This window comes from Mustelus asterias, chromosome 24 (assembly GCF_964213995.1).
Source record: "Mustelus asterias chromosome 24, sMusAst1.hap1.1, whole genome shotgun sequence".
NCBI classification, from domain to species: domain Eukaryota; kingdom Metazoa; phylum Chordata; class Chondrichthyes; order Carcharhiniformes; family Triakidae; genus Mustelus; species Mustelus asterias.
The window spans coordinates 21521153-21542653 of record NC_135824.1 but is presented as its reverse complement, the minus strand read 5'-3'; the positions used below and the strand labels follow the sequence as shown (position 1 = coordinate 21542653).

The following is a 21501-nucleotide window of genomic DNA, read 5'->3' as shown; positions in this document are numbered from 1 at the left end:
ACTGTGTCCGATGTTGCAGGACTGCAACCCCCCAATTTTGTCTAAGTGTTGAGTCTCAAGGATATATTTATAAATGTCTTTCTCATCAAGGTGAAACCTTCTAGTGCTAAGTATAACAAAAACCAAAGCTGCTTCTTGGATTGAACAGGCAACATTACTGCATTATTTCTTTTTATATGGCCTTCTGATAAAATAATGCAAATTAAAAATTGACTTTCATCAATTATAACTGTAAAAAAAACTATTTTGACTTGCTAATTCACAGAAGTGTCCAGAGAATATCAGTCATTTGTATGGAAGTCCTTCGTCCAATACAGTTTTCAGAAGTTCATTGAGTCAGAGGATTGCTTGGTGTCTTGGTCTTTGTAAATACCAGTTAAAACTGAGAAAACTCATCGGGTGGGGTTTTCCAGCCTCGCTCATCCTGAGACCATAAAATCCCGCCCAAGGTCAACGGACTTTCCCATGCTCCGCCCCCGCCCGCTCCGATTCTCGTGGCGGGCGGGCCGGTAAAATTCCAGCCATCACCTCCGGACACCAGTGGTGGCACAGTGGTTAGCACTGCTGCCCACCTCGCTAGGGACCTTCTGGCTTCGGTTCACTGTCTATGTGGAGTTTGCATGTTCTCCTCATGTCTGCGTGGGTTTCCTCCGGGTGCTCTGGTTCCCTCCCACAGTTCAAAGATGTGCAGGTTACGTGGATTGGCCTTGTTAAATTGCCCCTTAGTGTCCCAAGATGTGTATATAAGATGGTTTAGCCATGGGAAGTGTGTGAGTTTACGGGGACATGGGGGAGAGGGCCTGTTAAGATATTCTGTCAGAGAACATAGAACATTACAGCGCAGTACAGGCCCTTCGGCCCTCGATGTTGCGCCGACCAGTGAAACCAATCTAAAGCCCCTCTAATCTACACTATTCCAATATCATCCATATGTTTATCCAATAACCATTTGAATGCTCTTAATGTTGACGAGTCCACTACTGCTGCAGGCAGGGCATTCCACGTCCTTACTACTCTCTGAGTAAAGAACCTACCTCTAACATCTGTCCTATATCTCTCACCCCTCAATTTAAAGCTATATCCCCTCGTGTTAGCCATCACCATCCGAGGAAAAAGGCTCTTACTATCCACCCTATCGGTGGATCGGTGTAGACTTGATGGGCCAAATGGCCTCTTCTGCACTGTAGTGATACTATAATTCTATGAGATATGTAATCAAATAATTGCGTCAGTGGCAGACAGAATACTGTATAACCTTGTTGTTCCTTAGCTAGTTAAATGAAGAAAATAGTCTGTATCTTAGTTGTGGACTTATGATGACAGAATGGGTTTATTTCCTGAAAATTAGAAAGTTCTGATCTAATTGAAGTGCTTATATTGAACACTAGTTACAATTATTTTTTAAAACTTGCTTTAAAGTCAACATGAATGTTGAATGGATAAAAGTTTTAAGGAGTGCTCTGTCACCCAAAATCTTCCAGTTACATCATAAACTCCAAAACTAATTATATTATTAGATATTTCAGGCTAGAATTAATCATGGATGAAAGTTGAATACATTTATATGATCATTTTAAATAAATGGGTTAATGCTACCATTGGACAAATATTGGACATTAGAATCATAGAAACCCTACAGTGCAGAAAGAGGCCATTCGGCCCATCGAGTCTGCACCGACCACAATCCCACCCAGGCCCTACCCCCATATCCCCACATATTTACTCGCTAATCCCTCTAACCTATGCATCCCGGGACACTAAGGGGCAATTTAGCATGGCCAATTAACCTAACCTGCACATCTTTGGACTGTGGGAGGAAACCGGAGCACCCGGAGGAAACCCACGCAGACACAGGAAGAATATGCAAACTCCACACAGACAGTGACCCGAGCCGGGAACTGAACCCAGGTCCCTGGAGCTGTGAAGCAGCAGTGCTAACCACTGTGCTACCGTGCCGCCCCATTGTGTGAATATATTAAGTATTTGTCTGTAGCTATTCCAACAGTTGTTTCCAGACTACACATTTCGTAAAGTGCAAAATCTTGCAGATCCCAAAAGAGAAAATGCTGTAAAATCTCAGCAGGTCTGGCAGCATCTGTAAGGAGAAGAGAGCTGAAGTTTTGAGTCCAGACGACCCTTTGTCAAAGCTAAAAGGCATCGAAAGTGGGAGATATTTATACTGCAGGGGGAGGGAATGAAAGATGAGTCATGGCGACAGAAACCAGGGGAAAGGCTGCTAATGGCAGCCCATAGAGAGAATAAAAGGGTGTAAATGGTCAAAATAAATATCTCCCACTTTCTGTGCCTTTTAGCTTTGACAAAGGGTCATCTGGACTCGAAACATCAGCTCTTTTCTCTCCTTACAGACGCTGCCAGACCTGCTGAGATTTTCCAGCGTTTTCTCTTTTGGTTTCAGATTCCAGCATCCGCAGTAGTTTGCTTTTATCCAAAATCTTGCGGGTGCCGGTAATCCAAAATAATAACAGGGTGCGTGCGTGTATGAAAATTTGTGCTAATCTTCCTTGCATAGAAAATGGACAAGAATTAAACCGAAACAGATGAGAGAGAATCTAGTTTTTCTATAAAGTTGCACATAACTGGTACGCACAGAAGTAAAGCTGCCTGTTTTGTGGAAAGTAAGCGTCGGGTATAAAATAGTTAAGGGCTGTAATATAATCCGCTCGTCCAGGTGATCTTATATAAATAGATGAACCTTCATTCTCCAAGTTTCCGGTATCAGTCACGCTTCAACTATACAGCCAAGCAAAACAAAAGTATATTCCAATAGCCAAACCCTTACATGAAATAGGATTACAGATTAAATAATGGGGGATGTGGGAACAGAAGTGGGCTATTTAGCCTCGTGAGCCTGGAACAGTACCACATCATTCAAGGGCTTATCTCCCAAGCTAGCTGCTGCACCTTCATTATAAAAATGCAAATGTCTTGGATATATTTCTGGAGCGTACCAGAGGGCATGAATAAGTTATATGGAAACGCAGCCTGACATTGTAATGAATTCGTTTGAATAAAAGGGTCCGTCTAAGCGAATGGGCTTCTTTAAACTCGATAAATAAATTAGAACAGTCGGCCGTACCTGCTCAGCTTTCAGAGTGAGCTCAATAAATATCTGCTGCAGCTTCTCATTCACAAAGTTGATGCAAAACTGCTCAAAGCCATTTTTCTGCAAATACAGAGGAGAACATCTTAAAAATGGAGACAGTGGCAGCATACAAGAGCTTTCAGTGAGGCTTAGAAATGAGCATTAGTTATACTGACGGGTCAAGCAGCAGGTCTGGGTCCAGCAATTCTCTGTTGCTTTAGAAGTGGCATTAACCCATTTAAACCCACCTTCTAAACCCATGACCACTTCCATTTAAAAGGACAAGGGCAGCAGATACATGGGAACACCACCACCTGCAAGTTCCCCTCCAAGCCACTCGCCATCCTGAGTTGGAAACATATCGCCGTTCCTTTGCAGTCGTTGGGTCAAAATCCTGGAATTCCCTCCCTGACGGCATTGTGGGTCAACCCACAGCCAATGGACAGCAGCGATTCAAGAAGGCAGCTCACCATCACCTTCTCAAGGGCACAACTAGGGTTGGGCAATAAATGCTGGCCAGCCAGGGGCGCCCATGTCCCACGAATGAATAAAAAAAACTAGTGAAACTTGGGGAGGTGATGGCCAAGTGGCTAGAGTATTAATCCAGAAGCTCAGCTAATGTTCTGGGGATCCGGGTTCAAATCCTGCCACGGCAGATGGTAAAATTTGAATTCAGTAAAAAAAATCTGGAATTAAGAATCTACTGACCATTGTTGATTGTTGTAAAAACCCATCTGGTTCACTAATGTCCTTTAGGGAAGGAAATCTGCTGTCCTTACCTGGTCTGGCCTACATGTGACTCCAGAGCCACAGCAATGTGGTTGACTCTCAACTGCCCTCCAAGGGCAAGTAGGGATGAGCAATAAATGCTGGCCCAGTCAGCGAGGCCCATGGCCCATGAATGAATAAAAAAAACTCCCGCGTTTAAAAAAGGGGGAAATAAAGGGATATCACACAAATGCACCAAGTGTTCATCTACTAATATCATTAATAGTTTCCTGCCCTAAGAGGTAATGCCAGCATTTATTGGAATTCACAACAGATACAAGTACTTTAAAGAACATATCTTTCACTAAAGTGCATTGAAACACTTCCAAGAAGAATTAGAAGTCATTTGGGTGATTTCATTTCTGTTTGATGTTGAAATTAACATGACCAGAAATGTATAAATAAATGGTACTAAAGCAGTTCGAAACCAATAAACTAAAGCCGTACTTGGAAAATCTCAAAGCCGTAGATGTCTAGGACGCCAATGTTGTACTCCTCATGGTCTTTCTCCATGGCTTTGTTAATAGACTGGAAAAAATACAAAATAACTGTGACTACACATGTTGCGGGAAAATATTTTGGAGTTGAAATGTCGTTGTACAGTTTAGTTACCACTTTGGTATGAAATTCCTCGGTCTGGTATTAATAAAAATCATCTTCGACAATATAGCGTAGAATGGAATTTCAAAGTGAATGTACAGACATCATCATACAGTTCAGCTTCAACCTTTACACATCTGAATAAAAACGTTTAAAAGCTAATCACGAGGCGCCATTAAAAATGTTAACAGATGACAAACACCCTTTAGCAATCTTCTACTGATTTAAAAGCTTTTGTTTGAAACGGGTAATGTTGAGGCCATCCTAATGGAATCTTGCTCGGAGGAGGCTACAAGGAACAAAGTTATCAGCAGAGTCATTAATATAAGTCCAAAGATGTGCAGGTTAGGTGGATTGGCCATGTTCAATTCCCCCTTGGTGTCAGCGGGATTAGCAGGGTAAATACATGGAGTTATTGGGATAGAGTCTGGGAGGGATTGTTGTTGGTGCAGGCTTGATGGGCCGAATGGCCTCCTCCTGCACTTTAGGGATTCTACGATAGGCAAACTGTATTACGTAAGGAATATTAATAAGCTAGAAACCGTAGAAAGAAACCCTACAGTACAGAAAGAGGCCATTCGGCCCATCAAGTCTGCACCGACCACAATCCCACCCAGGCCCTATCCCCATATCCCTACATATTTTATCCACTAATCCCTCTAACCTACGCATCTCAGGACACTAAGGGGCAATTTTAGCATGGCCAATCAACCTAACCCGCACATCTTTGGACTGCTATCGGTACAAGTTATTTGGCTTCCCGTCCGCACTGGCCCCATATTTTCTCTCTAGAGGTACATGAATCTATACAACCATTCCTTCCTACTCATGCATGAATCTCAGTCCATGCAGACAGCTGTTGAACTGCAAGGGGCATCGGGGGGTGAGAATGCTGCATTCCCACTCTCAACCCAATGGAAATCAGGTAACTCGCAAACTGAATCAAACTATTAACTTGCATGACTTGCTTGGCAGAACATTGACCCAGAGCTGTCATTGCTAATAAAAAATTGGTGTGAATGGGCAGAGGCAGCCACATGTTCAATCAAAGTGCTCTAAATACTGGACACAAGAACACCCCCTCAGAAAATCTCCCAACTCCATTTGACTCCTTCACTGCTTATGATGTTCACTCGGTCACAAGAGGAGTTTAAAACGAAAGAAAGGTTGGCTTTGTTACCAATATCACACACGCTCAGTTCTAGTGTTCTACTTCATTGCGTCACTCTGAATGGAAGCCCGGCGAGGAGCTTACGGAGGAGGGGGTTTGACGGAGTGAAGGGAAGGAAGGGAGATGGAGTGAGGAAGAGTAGGGGGGCAAGAGGGTGATGGAGTAAGGTGGAGGGTTATGGGAGTGAGGAGGAGGAGGGGGATGGGTGAAGAGGAGAAGGATGGATCTGAGGGTAAGGAGGGGGATGGGGAGAGGAAGAGGGACTGAGGGTAAGGAGGAAGGGGTTAGGGTGAGGAGGGGAAGGGGATAGGGTGAAAAGGAGGAGGGAATGGGGTGAGGAGAAGGGGAATGAGAGGGGATGAAGTGGACAGAGAGAGGGACGGAGGGGGGAGGACAATGCGGTAAGGATGAGGAGGGAGAAGGAGGAAGAGGGGATGAGGGTAAGGAGGAGGGGATGAGGGTGAGGAAGAGAAGGGGAATGAGAAGGGGTGAAGGGGAGGACAATGCAGTAAGGTTGAGGAGGGAGGAGGAGGAAGAGGGGACGAGGGTAAGGAGGAGAGGATGAGGGTAAGGAGGGCATGAGGATAAGGAGGAGGCGGTTAGGGTGAGGAGGAGAAGGGGAATGAGAAGGGGTGAAGGGGAGGACAATGCAGTAAGGTTGAGGAGGGAGAAGGAGTGAAGATGCGGTGGGGATGTGTTGTGGATGAGAACAAGGATGGGATGAGGAGAAGGGAGGGGGTTGGGTTGAGGAGAATAAGTGGGATGGTTTGAGGAGGTTGAGGGGATGAGGTGAGGTGAAGGAGGGGTTGGGGTGAGGAGGAGAGGGTTACCGTGCTTGTGTGGTGAGGCCATTGACACATGTGCAGGTGGTACTGACAGACTGGGTGCAGCAGAGAGATGTCACTGGATTCCTCCGCACGCGTGGACCACCAATGCGAATGTGCAGACTGGTCTTGGCAGCCATCTTGCATTGGCAAGAGACAGTGTTAAATAAATGGGAACGTTGGCCAATAAGATTAAGCTTCGATCCTACAACCTCTCCCTCCAGAAAAGAAAATCAGTTAAACATCTTCCAAGAAATTATTCAGAAGGGTCAGTCTGCCTTGGAGTTAGCTGATCCCAGCAGCTGAAGGAGGAAAGTGATCTGACTGGGATCCAGTGACACAAACTGGAAAGTGAGCAGTTTGGGCATTGACTACAGACAGGAATGAGGTCAGCGCAACACATCCCTGGCGGGGGTCAGCTGTAACACATCCTTGGCGGGGGTCAGCTGTAACACATCCTTGGCTCGGTAGTCTGCTGACGCCTGTGGTCTAGGCTCACACATGAAGAGTGAGGGGGTTTGGGGGAGTGAAGGTGGGTGTGGATGCGGAGGAGATGGGGTGTGGATGAGGACAAGGATGGGATACCCAGCTAGATGCTGCACTTTCTGGAGGGAAGGGAAAGATATTGATGAGAAAACATTAGTGTACGTCCACTAATTTGGGGGTGGGGGGGGGGGTTGGCGGGTGGTGGTGTTGCGTGTTGTCTAGAACCAGGGGGACACAGTCTCAGGATATGGGGCAAGCCATTTAAGACTGAGATGAGGAGGAATCTTTTCACTCAGAGGGTAGTGAATCTTTGGAATTCTCTACCTCAGAGATTCAGTCATTGAGTACACTTAAGACAGAGATTGATAGGTTTTTAGATATTAAAGATATCAAGGGATATGGGATAGTGCGGGAGAATGGCATTGAGGTTGACAGATGATCTAGTCAAATGGGGGAGCAGGCTTGAGGGGCTGAATGGCCTACTCCTGCTCCTATATTCCTGTAACTGCTGTCCAGGTCCTAACATATTAGATTCAAAATCAAATATTATACACTTATTTGCAGGAACCTGATTGTTCATTGCATTCCCTCTTCTGTTTCTGATGAGTATTTTTTTATGTCAATGAGGTGCTTGGCACCATGAGAAACTTAGTGAAGAGAGTATTGTTCTTGTCAGAGTGCTGTCTAACAAGCTTACTTGTGTGGCAGTAACAACAGAGCACATGTGGTTAAAAAAAACTTCCGCAATTGTTGGGTGGGCAAATAAAATACAAAAGAACGCAGTCCAATAAAAAGCACTTCAATTAGTTTCTGGGATTCAGCTGGAGAGAAAGAACAGTCTGGGGGGTTCCTCTTTGTTCAAAGCACTTCCTTGGGTGTCTGTCTGTGTGAAATAAATACACTCACAGATGCATTAGTAACCTATATATAAAAACTTACTACAAGGGTGGCACGGTGGCACAGCGGTTAGCACTGCTGCCTCACAGCGCCAGGGACCCGGGATCAATTCCAGCCTCGGGGCATTAGCAGGGTAACTCGTGGGTTTAGGGGGATAGGGCCTGGGTGTGGACACACCTTAGTGTCAGGGGGATTAGCAGGATGACTACGTGGGGTTACAGGGATAGGGCCTGGGTGGGATTGTTGTCAGTGCAGGCTCAATGGGCCTCCTTATGTACGGTAGAGATTCTATTCAATGTTCATTGCTGTTCACCCAACATTTCAAGCACTTTTTAACAGCCTATTTGCTGATTTACAGTGGCAAGGATGTCTCAAAGCGGCTACACTGGCCCACCAGGGAAGCAATGTTGAACCGTGCCAACATACAAGGCTACTGTCTCTTTGAATATTTAACAGGATGATCTAATTTTCTGATCATTAGAAGCCACATTAGTCTCTGTGCAGAGACAAAGGTTCCCACTGTACTTACATCTACCAAATAGTCAAAGATGCGTGAGTGAAGAGCCTTGGAAAGTGCGTCCCTCGTGTAACAGGCCTGCTCCACATTTAATGTTACGTTGATGCTTTCAGACCTTCCTCCCCATTTGCTGTCCATTTTTCGGCTTGTCAACTTTTCCTTCAATCGCTCTTGATCGATGCCGAGTAGGAAAGCTGGGAATGCCAGGACTGTGGGGCAAATACGTTAGAGTCATTTGTTAGCTCAATTGAGAAGTTCTGTTCACTCGATAGTTAGCGGGTGCACTCAAATTATCATCATCGCTGGGGACAGCAGGGTGGCACAGTGGTTATCACTGCTGCCTCACAGCGCCAAGGACCCAGGTTCGATTCTGGCCTTGAGTGACTGTCTGCACATTCTTCCCCTACATCTGCATGGATTTCCTCCGGGTGCTCTGGTTTCCTCCCACAGTCCAAAGATGTGCAGGTTAGGTGGATTGGCCATGCTAAATTAGCTTGGGTAAGATGCTCTTTTGGAGAGTCAGTGCAGGCTCGATGGGCCGAATGGCCTCCTTCTGCATTATAGGGATTCTATGGGATACATTGAACCATATAGCACAGAAGGTGGCCATTCAGCCCATTGTTCCTGTCCTAGCCCTATGAAAGAGCTATTAAATTAGTCCCACTCGCCTGCTCTTTCCCCATAACCTTGCACATTCTCAATTGTATATTCAATTCCCTTTTGAAAATTACTATTGAATCTGCTTCCACCACCATTTGAGGCAGTGAATTCCAGATTATAACTCACTGCACTACAAAATTCTTCTCATATCAGCTAGCTCTTTTGCCAATTACCTTAAATCCATGCCCTCTAGTTATTGACCATCTTGCCAATGGAAACAGTTTCTCCTTAATGATTCGATGAAAGCCCTTCAAAAGTTCTGTCCATCTGTATTAAATTTCCCCCAATGTTCTCTGCTCTAAGGAGAACAATTCCTGCTTTATCAGTCTCTCCACATAAGCGAAGACCATCATCTCTGGCACCATTCCAGTAAATCTCCTCCGCACGCTCTCAAAGACCTTGACATCTGTCCTACAAGTGTGGGTGCACAGGATTGGACACAGTAATCCAACCGGGGCCTAACCAGTGATTTATAAAGAATAACAACAAGGAAAGACCTTGTGAAATGTAACATGAGCTATCAGAAAACAGCTCCATGATTAGTCCAGTGCACATACGGAATGGTCTGTGTGGAAGCTCACGCTCGATCCGACTGAACCTCGAGAACCTTGCTATGGCTGTGGTGGAGATGGGGCCTTAGTGTCCCATTGCTCTGAGCTGATCCAACCAATGGTTCCTGTCTAGACTAACGGCTACGCGTGGGCGTTGGGCATGGCTTACACTAACTGGATGGGCTCACACTTGAAGGATGCAGCTTGGGTGTGGTACCAGGAGGGTCTATTGGTGCCTCCCTGAGCTTGTGTCATCCAGCCAAGCGAGCAGATAATTGGGGGAAATCACGTCCTCCAGTACACAAAAGCTCAACAATCACAATCTCATCAGCCTCAATCTGCCGAAGGTACAATTCCTGGCACTTCTCGTTATTTGGCAATCCCGGGGTGCTTGGATTCTGGCAATTCCTGCCTTCAAGGATCGGATTGGCAATCTCAACCTTTCAAAGCTTCTGACTCTCAGCCACAGATGAACTTAATTACCGAGGAGTGATTAGAATTCACAGACTGCTGGAGAACCGCGCTCACAGCTCTGGGCCTCACCACTTGCACTCTTTAAAGGGACAATTCACGTGTTGCTCATTAAATGAATTATAGTCCAATTTGGATTTGGATTGAAGCCACTTAAGAATTAAATGCAGTTGTATTAGATTGAAAATACGGTGTGCCGGGAGATTTGAAATGGTGTGCTGTGTCTCCAATGATTAAAAAGAGCCTGCGTTTATGTAGTGCCTGACCTTAGCACATCCCAAACTGCTTTGAATCTAATAAAGCATCGTTGAACTATACCAACTGTTGAAATGTAAGGAAGATACCAGTTCACAGCACGATCCCACAAACAGCCATGTGATCAATGGCACAGTGGCACAGTGGTTAGCACTGCCGCCTCACAGTGCCAGGGATCCGGGTTCAATTCCGGCCCCGAGTCACTGACTGTGTGGAGTTTGCACGTTCTCCCCGTGTCTGCGTGGGTTTCCTCTGGGTTCTCTGGTTTCCTCCCACAGTCCAAAGATTTGCAGGTTAGGTGGATTGGCCACACTGAATTGCCCCTTAGTGTCCCAAGATATATAGGTTAGGGGAATTAGTGGGGTAAATGCGTGGGGTTATAGGGATAGGGCCTGGGTGAGAGTTGGCGCAGACTCGATGGGCTGAATGGTCTCCTTTTGCACTGTCGGGATTCTATGAGCATGACTAAATAATCTGTCGTAGTGATGATGATTGAAGGATAAATATTGACCAGGGCACACAGGACAATTCTCCATTGCATTGGGTGTGTAAGCCTTAACTTGCGTTCATGCCTCTGGACAGGGACTTAAACCCTTCATCACAGCGGACCTGCAGTGCTAGCACTAACTCACACAGCTGACACAGTACAAGCACTGAAAGGATCTGGTGCCAACATGGATGCTCCACATGGTGGTATCATTTATATATTCACCACCTGAGCAGATCGCTTGCCTCTGGTTTGATTTCAATCCTTCAATCATCAACAGGATGTAGAATCATAGAATTCTGGCATGGTGGCAAAGTGGTTAGCACAGCTGCCTCACAGTGCCAGGGTCCCGGTTTCAATTCCAGCCTCGGATCACTGTCTGTGTGGAGTTTGCACGTTCTCCCTGTGTCTGCGTGGGTTTCTTCCGAGTGCTCCGTTTTCCTCTCAGAGTCCAAAGATATGCAGGTTAGTTCGATTGGCCATGCTAATTGCCCCTTAGTATTCCAAGATGAGTAGGTTAGGGGGATTAGCAGGGTAAAGGCATGGGGATAGGACAGGAGGGTGGGTCTGTGTACAATGTTCTGTCGGAAAGTCGATGCAGACTCGATGGGCCGAATGGCCTCCTTCTGCACTGTAGGGATTCTATGATTCTTAGAGAGATGCCAGCAATCAGATTGGCCAGCAGTTCTGTGGTCCTAGCAGTGCCAAGTTCAAACAGCGGGCATTGCTGGGATTACAGGCAGCTCCCCCACAGAAGAAGCGGATTGCCAGGTCAGTCCAGGATATTGTGGGCCTGGCTGGCAGACCCCAGCGAGGGGGAGGAGGAGTGGGTGAGGGGACCAGGGCTGAAACACCAGGAGGTGTGTTAAAGTGGAGTATGACTTGACAGGGTTGCCCCCCATAGGCACAGGGGACTAAGCACCCTCCACCTCCAAAAAGGAGGTTCCCTCCTCTTTCCTGCCCAAAACCAGCCCACATCGTATAAGCTATGGGGCTTCCCACTTGGTCTGGGCCTCCCCGCCATCATAGGTAAAATAGCAGCAGAGATAGAATGAGGCCCTGAAGTAGCCATTATTAGTGGTGTAAAGGCCTCAACAGGCCCGAGGGTAGGTGGGCTGCCTAATGTCTCCCCTTGAACATGAAATAGGAGGCAAGTCAGGGGTGGGCGGGAAGGTGGTGGGAAGGTCAGGCACTGTATTTTACCAGCCTCCCCTCTGGGGTGGGTGGGGATAAATCCAGCCCCATATCCTTCTTGTACCTTTGGACAGCATTCAAAAACCAACTTTAATCCTCCCAAAATGAACGCTTACAGACCAACCAGAGGCATCCTGTTTTATGGGAATCTGTCAGGAGCTCTGGGAATTCACACTGCTGGGAATTCAGGGAGGATTTTTTTTTTCAGTAGATGGTGAATATTGGTCACAGGCCAGTCACAGGGTGTTTGCAGTCAGTTGAAGGAGCGCTGCTTTAAATTAGAGTGAAGCTGGTGGGTTTTGGCAGCGCTGGTCGCGCAGATGTTTCAGAACAGGATGTAGACTGCTGCAGGCAGGTGCTAAAATCCCGGGGGGGGGGGGCAAAATGCTCCATAATTAATTAGGGAATGCTGCAAAATGGTCCACAACGGAACAGAATACGGCTATGTGTCCAAACAAGGGGAAACCGCGCATGAGAGAAGGAACAGGAAATCAAACACTTCCTGAGGAAAGAAGGAATGTTCAGTGCACTAACCGACAGTACCCATCTGAAGTTTGTTTATTGTTTCAAGAGGTCTATTTATTGCTAGTACAGTATAGTGCAGTAAACCAAAGTGGAATGGAAGACCAGCCTTTCCAAATCTTCAAAGGAGACTCCAGGTTAATTAGATGCACTGGAGTAAATTCTAACCTTGGACTGTAATTCTAACCTTGGACAGTAGCCAAGAGATGTCAATCACCTATCGTAGAACCCATCTGATTATCGTTCTGTCCAGAGGAAATTTTACCTCACTGTTTTAACAATGGATACTAAACTTCAGAGGGGAGAACAGTTTCAAATCGCTGCCTTCAATGAGTAACACATTCATGGGACATGGGTGCCACTGGCTGGGCCGCATTTATTGTCCATCCCTAGTTGCTCGAGGGCAGTTGAGAGTCAACCACATAGCTGTCGCTCTGGAGTCACATGTAGGCCAGACCAGGTTAGGACGGCAGATTTCTTTCCCGAAAGGACATTACTGAACCAGATGGGTTTTTCCGACAATCGACAATGGTTTCATGGTCATCAGTAGCTTCTTAATTCCAGATATTTTTTATTGAATTCAAATTCCACCATCGGCCATGGCGGGATTCGAAGCCGGGTCCGCAGAACATTAGCTGAGTTTCTGAATTAATAGTCTGGTGATAATGCCACTAGACCTCCCCAGGAATTCAGGAATAGAAAAACCCAACTTAGGCCCACCACCTCCTCCGATTTTGATTGAGGAATTACTCGCTGATGTACGATTGAAGTGACCTTGACATTGTGCGAGTGTAAAATGGGTGATAGGGAATTGGCAGCTGCTTCCTCTCTCCTGGTGGAGGTGAAGGTGGAAATGAAAGCCGGAAGAGATATAAAACGGGCAGTACTATTTTCTCTCATCCGTTTACACCATCACGCAGTCAGAATCTACCTCAATATTTGGCACGAACATTGGAAGGTTGCTAGGGAGTGGCAAGATGGTCAAAGCCACACTAAGCCATGTGTCACAGGCAAGTCCCGGAATCTGAATACCACAACCATGGTGCGGACCAGTGCAGGAGAAGTTATGCATGAATGGTTCCAGGAATGTAGAAGCAGTGTGGTTAAATCTCAGCGTCAGTGATGATTTTGCTAATGTTTACATAGAACTTACAACATAGAAGTGGGTTGTTTGGCCCAAGCAGTTCCATGTTGATAGTTATTCTCCGCACAGTCCCAGGCTGTATCCACGGCCAGGATTTTCTGAATGGTGGAGTTTCCCTTCCCAGCATCCGCGAACTGCTTGAGGGTGAACAGAGTCACATTTTGGGGTTTTCCCCCAGCCTCCTTCCCCTGACTTACCCCTGCAAGCCGAGATATTGAGGCTGGGTGAGAAACGGCCCTTAAGTGATCATTCATTGGCCACTTGTGGGCCTGGATTGGAGCAGGGGTGGGCAGGACAGTCTAAATTGCAGAGAGATTGAGCTGGGAGAGGGTCCAGTGGAAAGATCACCTGAAGACTTTATAGCCAACAACACCCCCCTCCCCACTCTCACAAGCCCACCAATGGGAAGAACCTAAATTCTGCCCCACATGAATTACCAAAACTATTGTTAAATGTTACCATGGTTTCTGGTTCAATTGCTAACTTGATGATACATTCCTCGTAACTCTTTTCTAGAAACCTTTCCTCTCCTCCACTCGCAATAAATGTCCCTTATTCCTGAATCACTCAATCACTCGAAACAGTTTGCTCCATCTCCCTGGACCCATCCAATTTTTGTTTCCTTATAAACACCATCAAATCCCCCCCTTTCCTTTGAACCAATATTTCCAGCTCTTTCTCTACATGAGGCAATACCCGGTGAAGCTGCACTCCCTCTACTCATCTGGGCCTGACAATTTAAAACCGATTTCACATTCATTCTGCTGTACAACGTTCTTAGAATCGGACAGGTCCGAGTCAACAATAACAACTTCATTCATTCCTTTCCATTACATCTGCTGCAGAAATATTATGAGGAGCCCTCGTGAGCAGCACGGTTAGCACCGCTGCCTCACAGTGCCAGGGACCCGGGTTCGATTCCCGGCTTGGGTCACTGTCTGTGCGGACTTTGCACATTCTCCCCGTGTCTGCGTGGGTTTCCTCTGGGTGCTCTGGTTTCCTCCCACAATCCGAAAGATGTGCTAGTTAGGGTGTGTTGGCCGTGCTAAATTCTCCCTCAGTGAACCCAAACAGGCGCCGGAGTGTGGCGACTAGGGGATTTTCACAGTAACTTCATTGCAGTGTTAATGTAAGCCTACTTGTGACTCATAAATAAACTTTAAATTTTCTACAAGACTGTTGGAGGCACATTGCTATCTCCAATTTGTGCTCCAATCACATCATTAGAAGGATTATAAGGAGTTAGTGGCAGCCACAATGGATCTAGCCAATGTTTGCATCATTTAATCTTTTCCTGATTTATCCCTAGCGTTTTCCTGTTTGCAAACAGGAACATCCTTTACCAGCTCAGTTACTACAATGGTTTCCTCTAATAGGCTTGTGAATAAAACAGTAGGCGGGTTACTCTTCCTATAGGATGGAGCCCAAAACTGCACGTGCTCCTCCAGCTGTGGTCTTGCACAGATTTACCATTGCATCTCCGACTCCAGTACGATTCAGAAACAAAGTACTCACATTCTTCGCTTTCTACAGCAGCATAGTTGCCAACCTCTTTAAAACTGAGGTTCCCCATGTGAAGCACGCCAGCCACAATCTGTAGAACCATAGCCTGTTCATCCGCAAAGATTCCAATCACATTCATAGCGTGCTGCAAACAAAATATCATTGAAAATCATGTAACATCCACACGTGCAAAACAGACCGATTGGCTCCTTAAGTTGCTGGTAAAGCTTCCAAATATCCGAGGAGGCGAGTGATGTGGAGAATCTTTTGGCTCGCTGCTGGTTTACAATTTATGGTCTGTTGAATTTTTTTTTATTCGTGGGACATGGGCGTCACTGGCTGGCCAGCATTTATTGCCCATCCCTAGTTGCCCGAGGGCAGCTGAGAATCAACCACAATCAGCTTCTCATCATAGAAATCATAGAAACCCTACAGTGCAGAAGGAGGCCATTCGGCCCATCGAGTCTGCAACGACCACAATCCCACCCAGGCCGTACCCCCACATGTTTACCCGCTAATCCCACTAACCTACGCATCTCACGACTCTAAGGGGCAATTTTTAACCTGGCCAATCAACCTAACCCGCACATCTTTGGACTGTGGGAGGAAACCGGAGCACCCGGAGGAAACCCACGCAGACACGAGGAGAATGTGCAAACTCCACACAGACAGTGACCCGAGCCGGGAATCGAACCCGGGACCCTGGAGCTGTGAAGCAGCAGTGCTAACCACTGTGCTACCGTGCCGCCCGTTTCTGGAGTCACATGTAGGCCAGATCGAGTAAGGACGGCAGATTTCCTTCCCTAAAGGAACCAGATGGGTTTTTCCGACAATGGTTTCATGGTCATCAGTAGATTCTTAATTCCAGATAATTTTTTATTGAATTCAAATTCCACCATCTGCTGTGGCGGGATTTGAACCTGGGTCCCCAGAACATTAGCTGAGTTTCTGGATTAATGGTCTAGCGATAATACCACTAGGCCATCACCTTCCCTAAGCAAAACGTTTTTTAAAAGTTTTTATTTATTAGTCACAAGTAGGCTTACATTAACACTGCAATGAAGTTACTGTGAAAATCCCCGAGTCGCCACACTCTGGCGCCTTTTCGGGTACACTGAGGGAAAATTTAGCATGGCCAATGAACCTAACCAGCATGTCTTTGGACTTTACGAGTATTTACAGGAAAGCCTACAAGTGAAGAACTCATGAAAATTCCATTCCTTTCTGAAAGTGACTGAAGGAGATAAATATCCCAGGATCTTGTAGAAGAATCAAGAGATTGGCCAGTTGGTTTTGGTTTTCCAGAAAGGTATTGCAGGCTTTGTTTGACTGAGCCTCCAATTTTAAAAAGAGAAGAAGCTTTGCAAACACGGTGGCACAGTGGTTAGCACGGCTGTCTCACAGCACCAGGGACCCAGGTTCGATTCCCGGCTAGAGTCATTGTCTGTGCGGAGAATGCACATTCTCCCCGTGTCTGCGTGGGTTTCCTCTGGGTGCTCTAGTTTCCTCCCACAGTCCGAAAGACGTGCTGGTTAGGTGCATCGGCCATGCTAAATTCTCCCTCAGAACTGGCGCCGGTGTGTGGCGACGAGGCGATTTTCACACTTACTTCATTGCTGTGTTAATGTAAGCCTACTTCTGACACTAATAAATAAATTTTTAAACTTTTAAACAATGAGGGGCCATATTATATAGCATCAACTCTGATGGAACCTGACAAATGTCAGTTTGCAGGGCACAGTACCACACCATGAGGGGCATTTACCCATTCAACTAATGGACAACACAGATCTAACCAGAGGGATGTTTTAAGTCAATACAATGTGAGATGGCTGGCAATGTGAAGTCAAAATAAAACCTCACCAAAGTTTCTTGAAAATCCTTCCGGTCATTAATGTCATCCACTTTGTAGGAACCGGATTGATTGAGGTAAAAATAGTAGTCCAGGTTGGTGATTCCCAAGTTGGATTTTTGGTCTGTGGATGCTCCTTCAATAAGCTGGAAGAAAAACAAAACTAATGAGGCCGAGTTTCAACAAAAGTCAACATGTGCCTCAACTTCAGTTCCATAATTACACAACTAGGCAATTGGAATACTAGCAAAGCAAATTATGTTAATAACAGTGCAAACCCAACTGCTTAATCGTACAAAGACTATCTTCTTCTTTAGTGTCCAATCCTCCATGTATAAATGAATATGAACCTAAAAAATAGGAGCAGGACTACCAGCCCTCAAGCCTGCTCCACCACTCAATGCGATCTCTGATCTTCGACCTCAACCCCACTTTCCCGTCCTCTTCCCCATTTCTCTTGATTCCCTGAAAGATCAAAAATCTGTCTCTCTCAGCCTCGAATATACTCAACATCCACAATATCTCTGGGGTGGAGAATTCCAAAGATTCAGATGAAGAAATTTCTCCTTATCTCAGTCCCAAATAATTGCCCCTTTATCCGGAGATTGTGACCCTGTGTTCCAGATTCCCCGGACAGGTGAAACCCTGTCAAGTCCCTTCAGAATCTTCTTACTTTCATTAATGAGATAACCTCTCATACTTCTAAACTCCAGAGACTCTAAGTCTAAGTTACTCAGCCTCTCACTTCGCTGTACTGCCTCCAATGCAAGTATATCCTTCCTTGAAGATGGAGCGCAAAACTGCACAGTACACCAGGTGTAGTTTCACAATTGTAGTAATATTTCCTGGGGGCGGCATGGTGGTTAGCACTGCTGCCTCACAGCGCCAGGGACCCGGGTTCAAATCCTGGCTTGTGTCTGTGTGGAGTTTGCACATTTGCCCCTGCGTGGAGTTTGCACATTCTTCCTGCTGCCTCGGAAAAGCAGTCAGCATAATCAAGGACCCCACGCACCAAATGTCTGAGGTCATGCACCAACCGACTCAAGAACAGCTTCTTCCCTGTGGCCATCAGACTTTTGAATGGACCTAATTTATATTAAGCTAATCTTTCTGTACACCGTAGCTGTGACTGTCACACTATATTCTGCACCCTCTCTTTTTCTTCTCCCCTATGTACTCAATGAATGGTATGCTTTGTCTGTACATAAGAACATAAGAAATAGGAGCAGGAGTAGGCCATCTAGCCCCTTGAGCCTGCCCCGCCATTCAATAAGATCATGGCTGATCTGAAGTGGATCAGTTCCACTTACCCGCCTGATCCCTATAACCCCTAATTCCCTTACCGATCAGGAATCCATATATCCGTGATTTAAACATATTCAACGAGGTAGCCTCCACCACTTCAGTGGGCAGAGAATTCCAGAGATTCACCACCCTCTGAGAGAAGAAGTTCCTCCTCAACTCTGTCCTAAACTGACCCCCCTTTATTTTGAGGCTGTGCCCTCTAGTTCTAGCTTCCTTTCTAAGTGGAAAGAATCTCTCCACCTCTACCCTATCCAGCCCCTTCATTATCTTATAGGTCTCTATAAGATCCCCCCTCAGCCTTCTAAATTCCAACGAGTACAAACCCAATCTGCTCAGTCTCTCCTCATAATCAACACCCCTCATCTCTGGTATCAACCTGGTGAACCTTCTCTGCACTCCCTGCAAGGCCAATATATCTGTACAGCACGCAAGAAACAATACTTTTCACTGCATCCCAATACATGTGACAATAATAAATCAAATCAAAGCACACTTCCCCACATTAAATTCCATCTGCGGGAAGCCCAGCCTGTTCAGGATACCGTAATAATACGTAATTAGCAGCTAAAGTAGGCCAAATGTTTATATATATATATATTTTAATGTTTCAGCTCATTTGTATGATAGTCTTTGCCTATGAGTGAATTTGGAGCACGTCATTTACTAGTTGTGGGTTTTTTTTAAAGGTACAATGTCATGAAGCATCCTTAAACATATCTTGAGAGTGGAGAATGGCTGGATACCTGCACTTTCCACCATTCGCATTGCAGACATGTCGGAGAAGTCAGCCCCGTGTCTCCCTAGATCACCCACAATTTGAGTCAAACATTCTCACTCTCGGGGAAAAGGAATAAAAGCTTGGCTATTAACCTGGTAAAAAATGTGGAAGCTTCGTTCTCCAGGATTCCGTGTTACAACTCGGGATTTCTCCAGTAGGAAGTTGGAGATTTTTCCACCATCTGGCTCCCCACCTGGACTGAACTGGATTTCAAAGTATTTCCCCTGCAGAGATCAGTCATATTTTTAATAACAGAGAAAACTGCACAAATAGAACAAGCCGTGAATTACACGGCGAAGAATTTAACTGGTGCATCAGAGCTGTAGAATTCCATGCACTTTTATATCACTGCACAGTTACCACTGCTGTGTTTTACCAACAATCATCACATATATATTTAACTTTTTATTGGACCCGCTTAATTTAGAAAGTCAAATTTAAATGGCTAAATAAGTTCCCTCCTTAGCTATAGGGTATGGAATAATGTCTAAGTCTGAGGAGGGAGCAAATAAATGTACATCACCAAACTTAATCAACAGTAATTTTCCTGGTACGCCTCAAAACTTGTCTTTTAAAAAATTAGTGTTTACACTTGAACTAAAATTGCTCTGGCATCGGAATTTATAGTTTGCAGCACAGTCAGATGTTTCAGTGTTACTACAGGTTAACCATTTACAAAGGAACAGAAAGGAGTTCAGGGGAGTTGTAGATTTATTGGCCAATTTCTCTCTTGGACAATCACAGGGAGCACACTCTGGGAAATCCCGGCTTGCGGTTCCTGCTTTTCCCAATCTATTCATTTAAGAATATGGAAAATCAGGCTCTGCACGTCAGTGATTCCTTGCCCAGAGTTTCCTTCGAGTGAGGCTTCCTGCGGAGAGAAGCTGATCGTGAAATCTGCCTGATTGTAGGATCAGCCCTTTAATTCACCATCAAAAGCCTGCAAAACCAGTCAGCTTCCTGGAATGTTTTAGTTTTATAAGGTTTTAGGTAACACCCAGCAACACTGAAAAGAAGCACGAGTATTACAGTATTAAATCTGCTCCAATGAGCTGTAATGCTAACCCTGTACAACTAGGTTAGTTCATTTTAATTAAAATGTGAACATATCTGCTTGACCTCTCGGGCAGCTTCTGCATGTTCACAGAATCGTTACAGGGCAGAAGGAGGCCATTCGGCCCATCATGTCTCCAAACGAGCATCATGAATTAGCGCCATTCTCCTGCCTTTTCCCCATATCCCTCACTTTGTTTCTCTACTCAAGTAATCATCTAACACCCTCTTGAATGCTTCGATTGAACCTGCCTCCACCACACTTCCAGGCAGCGCACTCCAGTCCCAAACCACTCGCTGTGTGAAATAGGTTTTCGTTCTCACATCACATTTGCTCTTTTTGCAAATCACTTCTTTCAAATTAATTTGCTGATCGATTTTAAATCTTTCAGTTTCAATTTTCTTTTTCATAAGTTTGCCAACCAATCCCTCCACCCCCCCAAAAAAACCCAACATTTTAAATCCTTTGTTTAATCCCCCTTTGGCCACTGCAATGTTTGGGGATGGAAGCCACTCAATGGAAGGACTGTAAAACCAAGGGTAGCTTTTTAGCCAATGAAAATCCCAAACATTAGATTGATTCGGTTACGCCACAGGTAGAAGTAAAAATCAGTTTCAGCTATTTCATACCAGGGAAGCGGTCAGTGAGTAAGTTTGTGGTTGCCCAGTGAATTGAGTTGCATAAACACATTCACGTTCTATTCAGGTATTACGTGTATTATTAACAATTCATATCACCAAGCTGCATGTGCCGATTATTGTCAGGGGGTATTTGAGTGATGGGGCAATGTAGCAGAGGGATTTGGAAAAGTCGGCGTCGTGGGGGTAATTACAAGCAGTTGCTAATCGGACCCCTGCTACACACCCACCAGATTCAACTTCCAGATTCAACTTCCCACTTCCTGATATACGAGTTAAACTTGTAACTTCAACCGAGCCGTGATAGACATTGAGACAATAGCTCCATGGGAAAGATGTCGATGGAACTCTGAGGGGATTGTACCTGGTAAGCGTCCAGCAGTTACTCCAGGAAGCATGTGTATATCTGCAAATGCAACTATTCACAGGGACTTGACCGATAGGTTTGTCTGTTGAATCCATTCATGAACTGGTTCAAAGCTGTCACTTTTGACTTGCTTCAACAACTTATTGCTTCCTGCTATAAATGACAGTATGTGAATAAATCTGTTTAGCACCTGGCCTGCTAGGGAAGTGTGTACAATGACTGACATTAATCAGCTTCTGAAGTTGCCTGGGTAAGCGTTGGAAATCCGAAGAGCGATCCAGGGACAATGGGGTCGATTTTTCCTGCTGGGTGAGAATGCGGCGAAGCGAGTCTCAGCATCATTTGGCATCAGGA

The 21501-nt window shown here is 45.5% G+C and overlaps 1 protein-coding gene across 3 annotated transcripts in view; it reads right to left on the bottom strand.

Annotated features, from left to right (window-relative positions):
- The window catches only part of myo1ea (myosin IEa), a 157413-nt gene that overhangs the window by 61444 nt on the left and 74468 nt on the right, over nt 1–21501 (bottom strand). For all 3 annotated transcript variants that reach the window (XM_078241408.1, XM_078241409.1, XM_078241410.1), the window contains exons 7-12: nt 19181–19312; nt 17017–17151; nt 15166–15298; nt 8379–8575; nt 4319–4399; nt 3098–3184 (exon numbers count right to left, since the gene is read on the bottom strand). In XM_078241408.1, coding sequence (XP_078097534.1) covers nt 3098–3184; nt 4319–4399; nt 8379–8575; nt 15166–15298; nt 17017–17151; nt 19181–19312 — 765 coding nt within the window. The remainder of the gene's footprint in view (nt 1–3097; nt 3185–4318; nt 4400–8378; nt 8576–15165; nt 15299–17016; nt 17152–19180; nt 19313–21501) is intronic.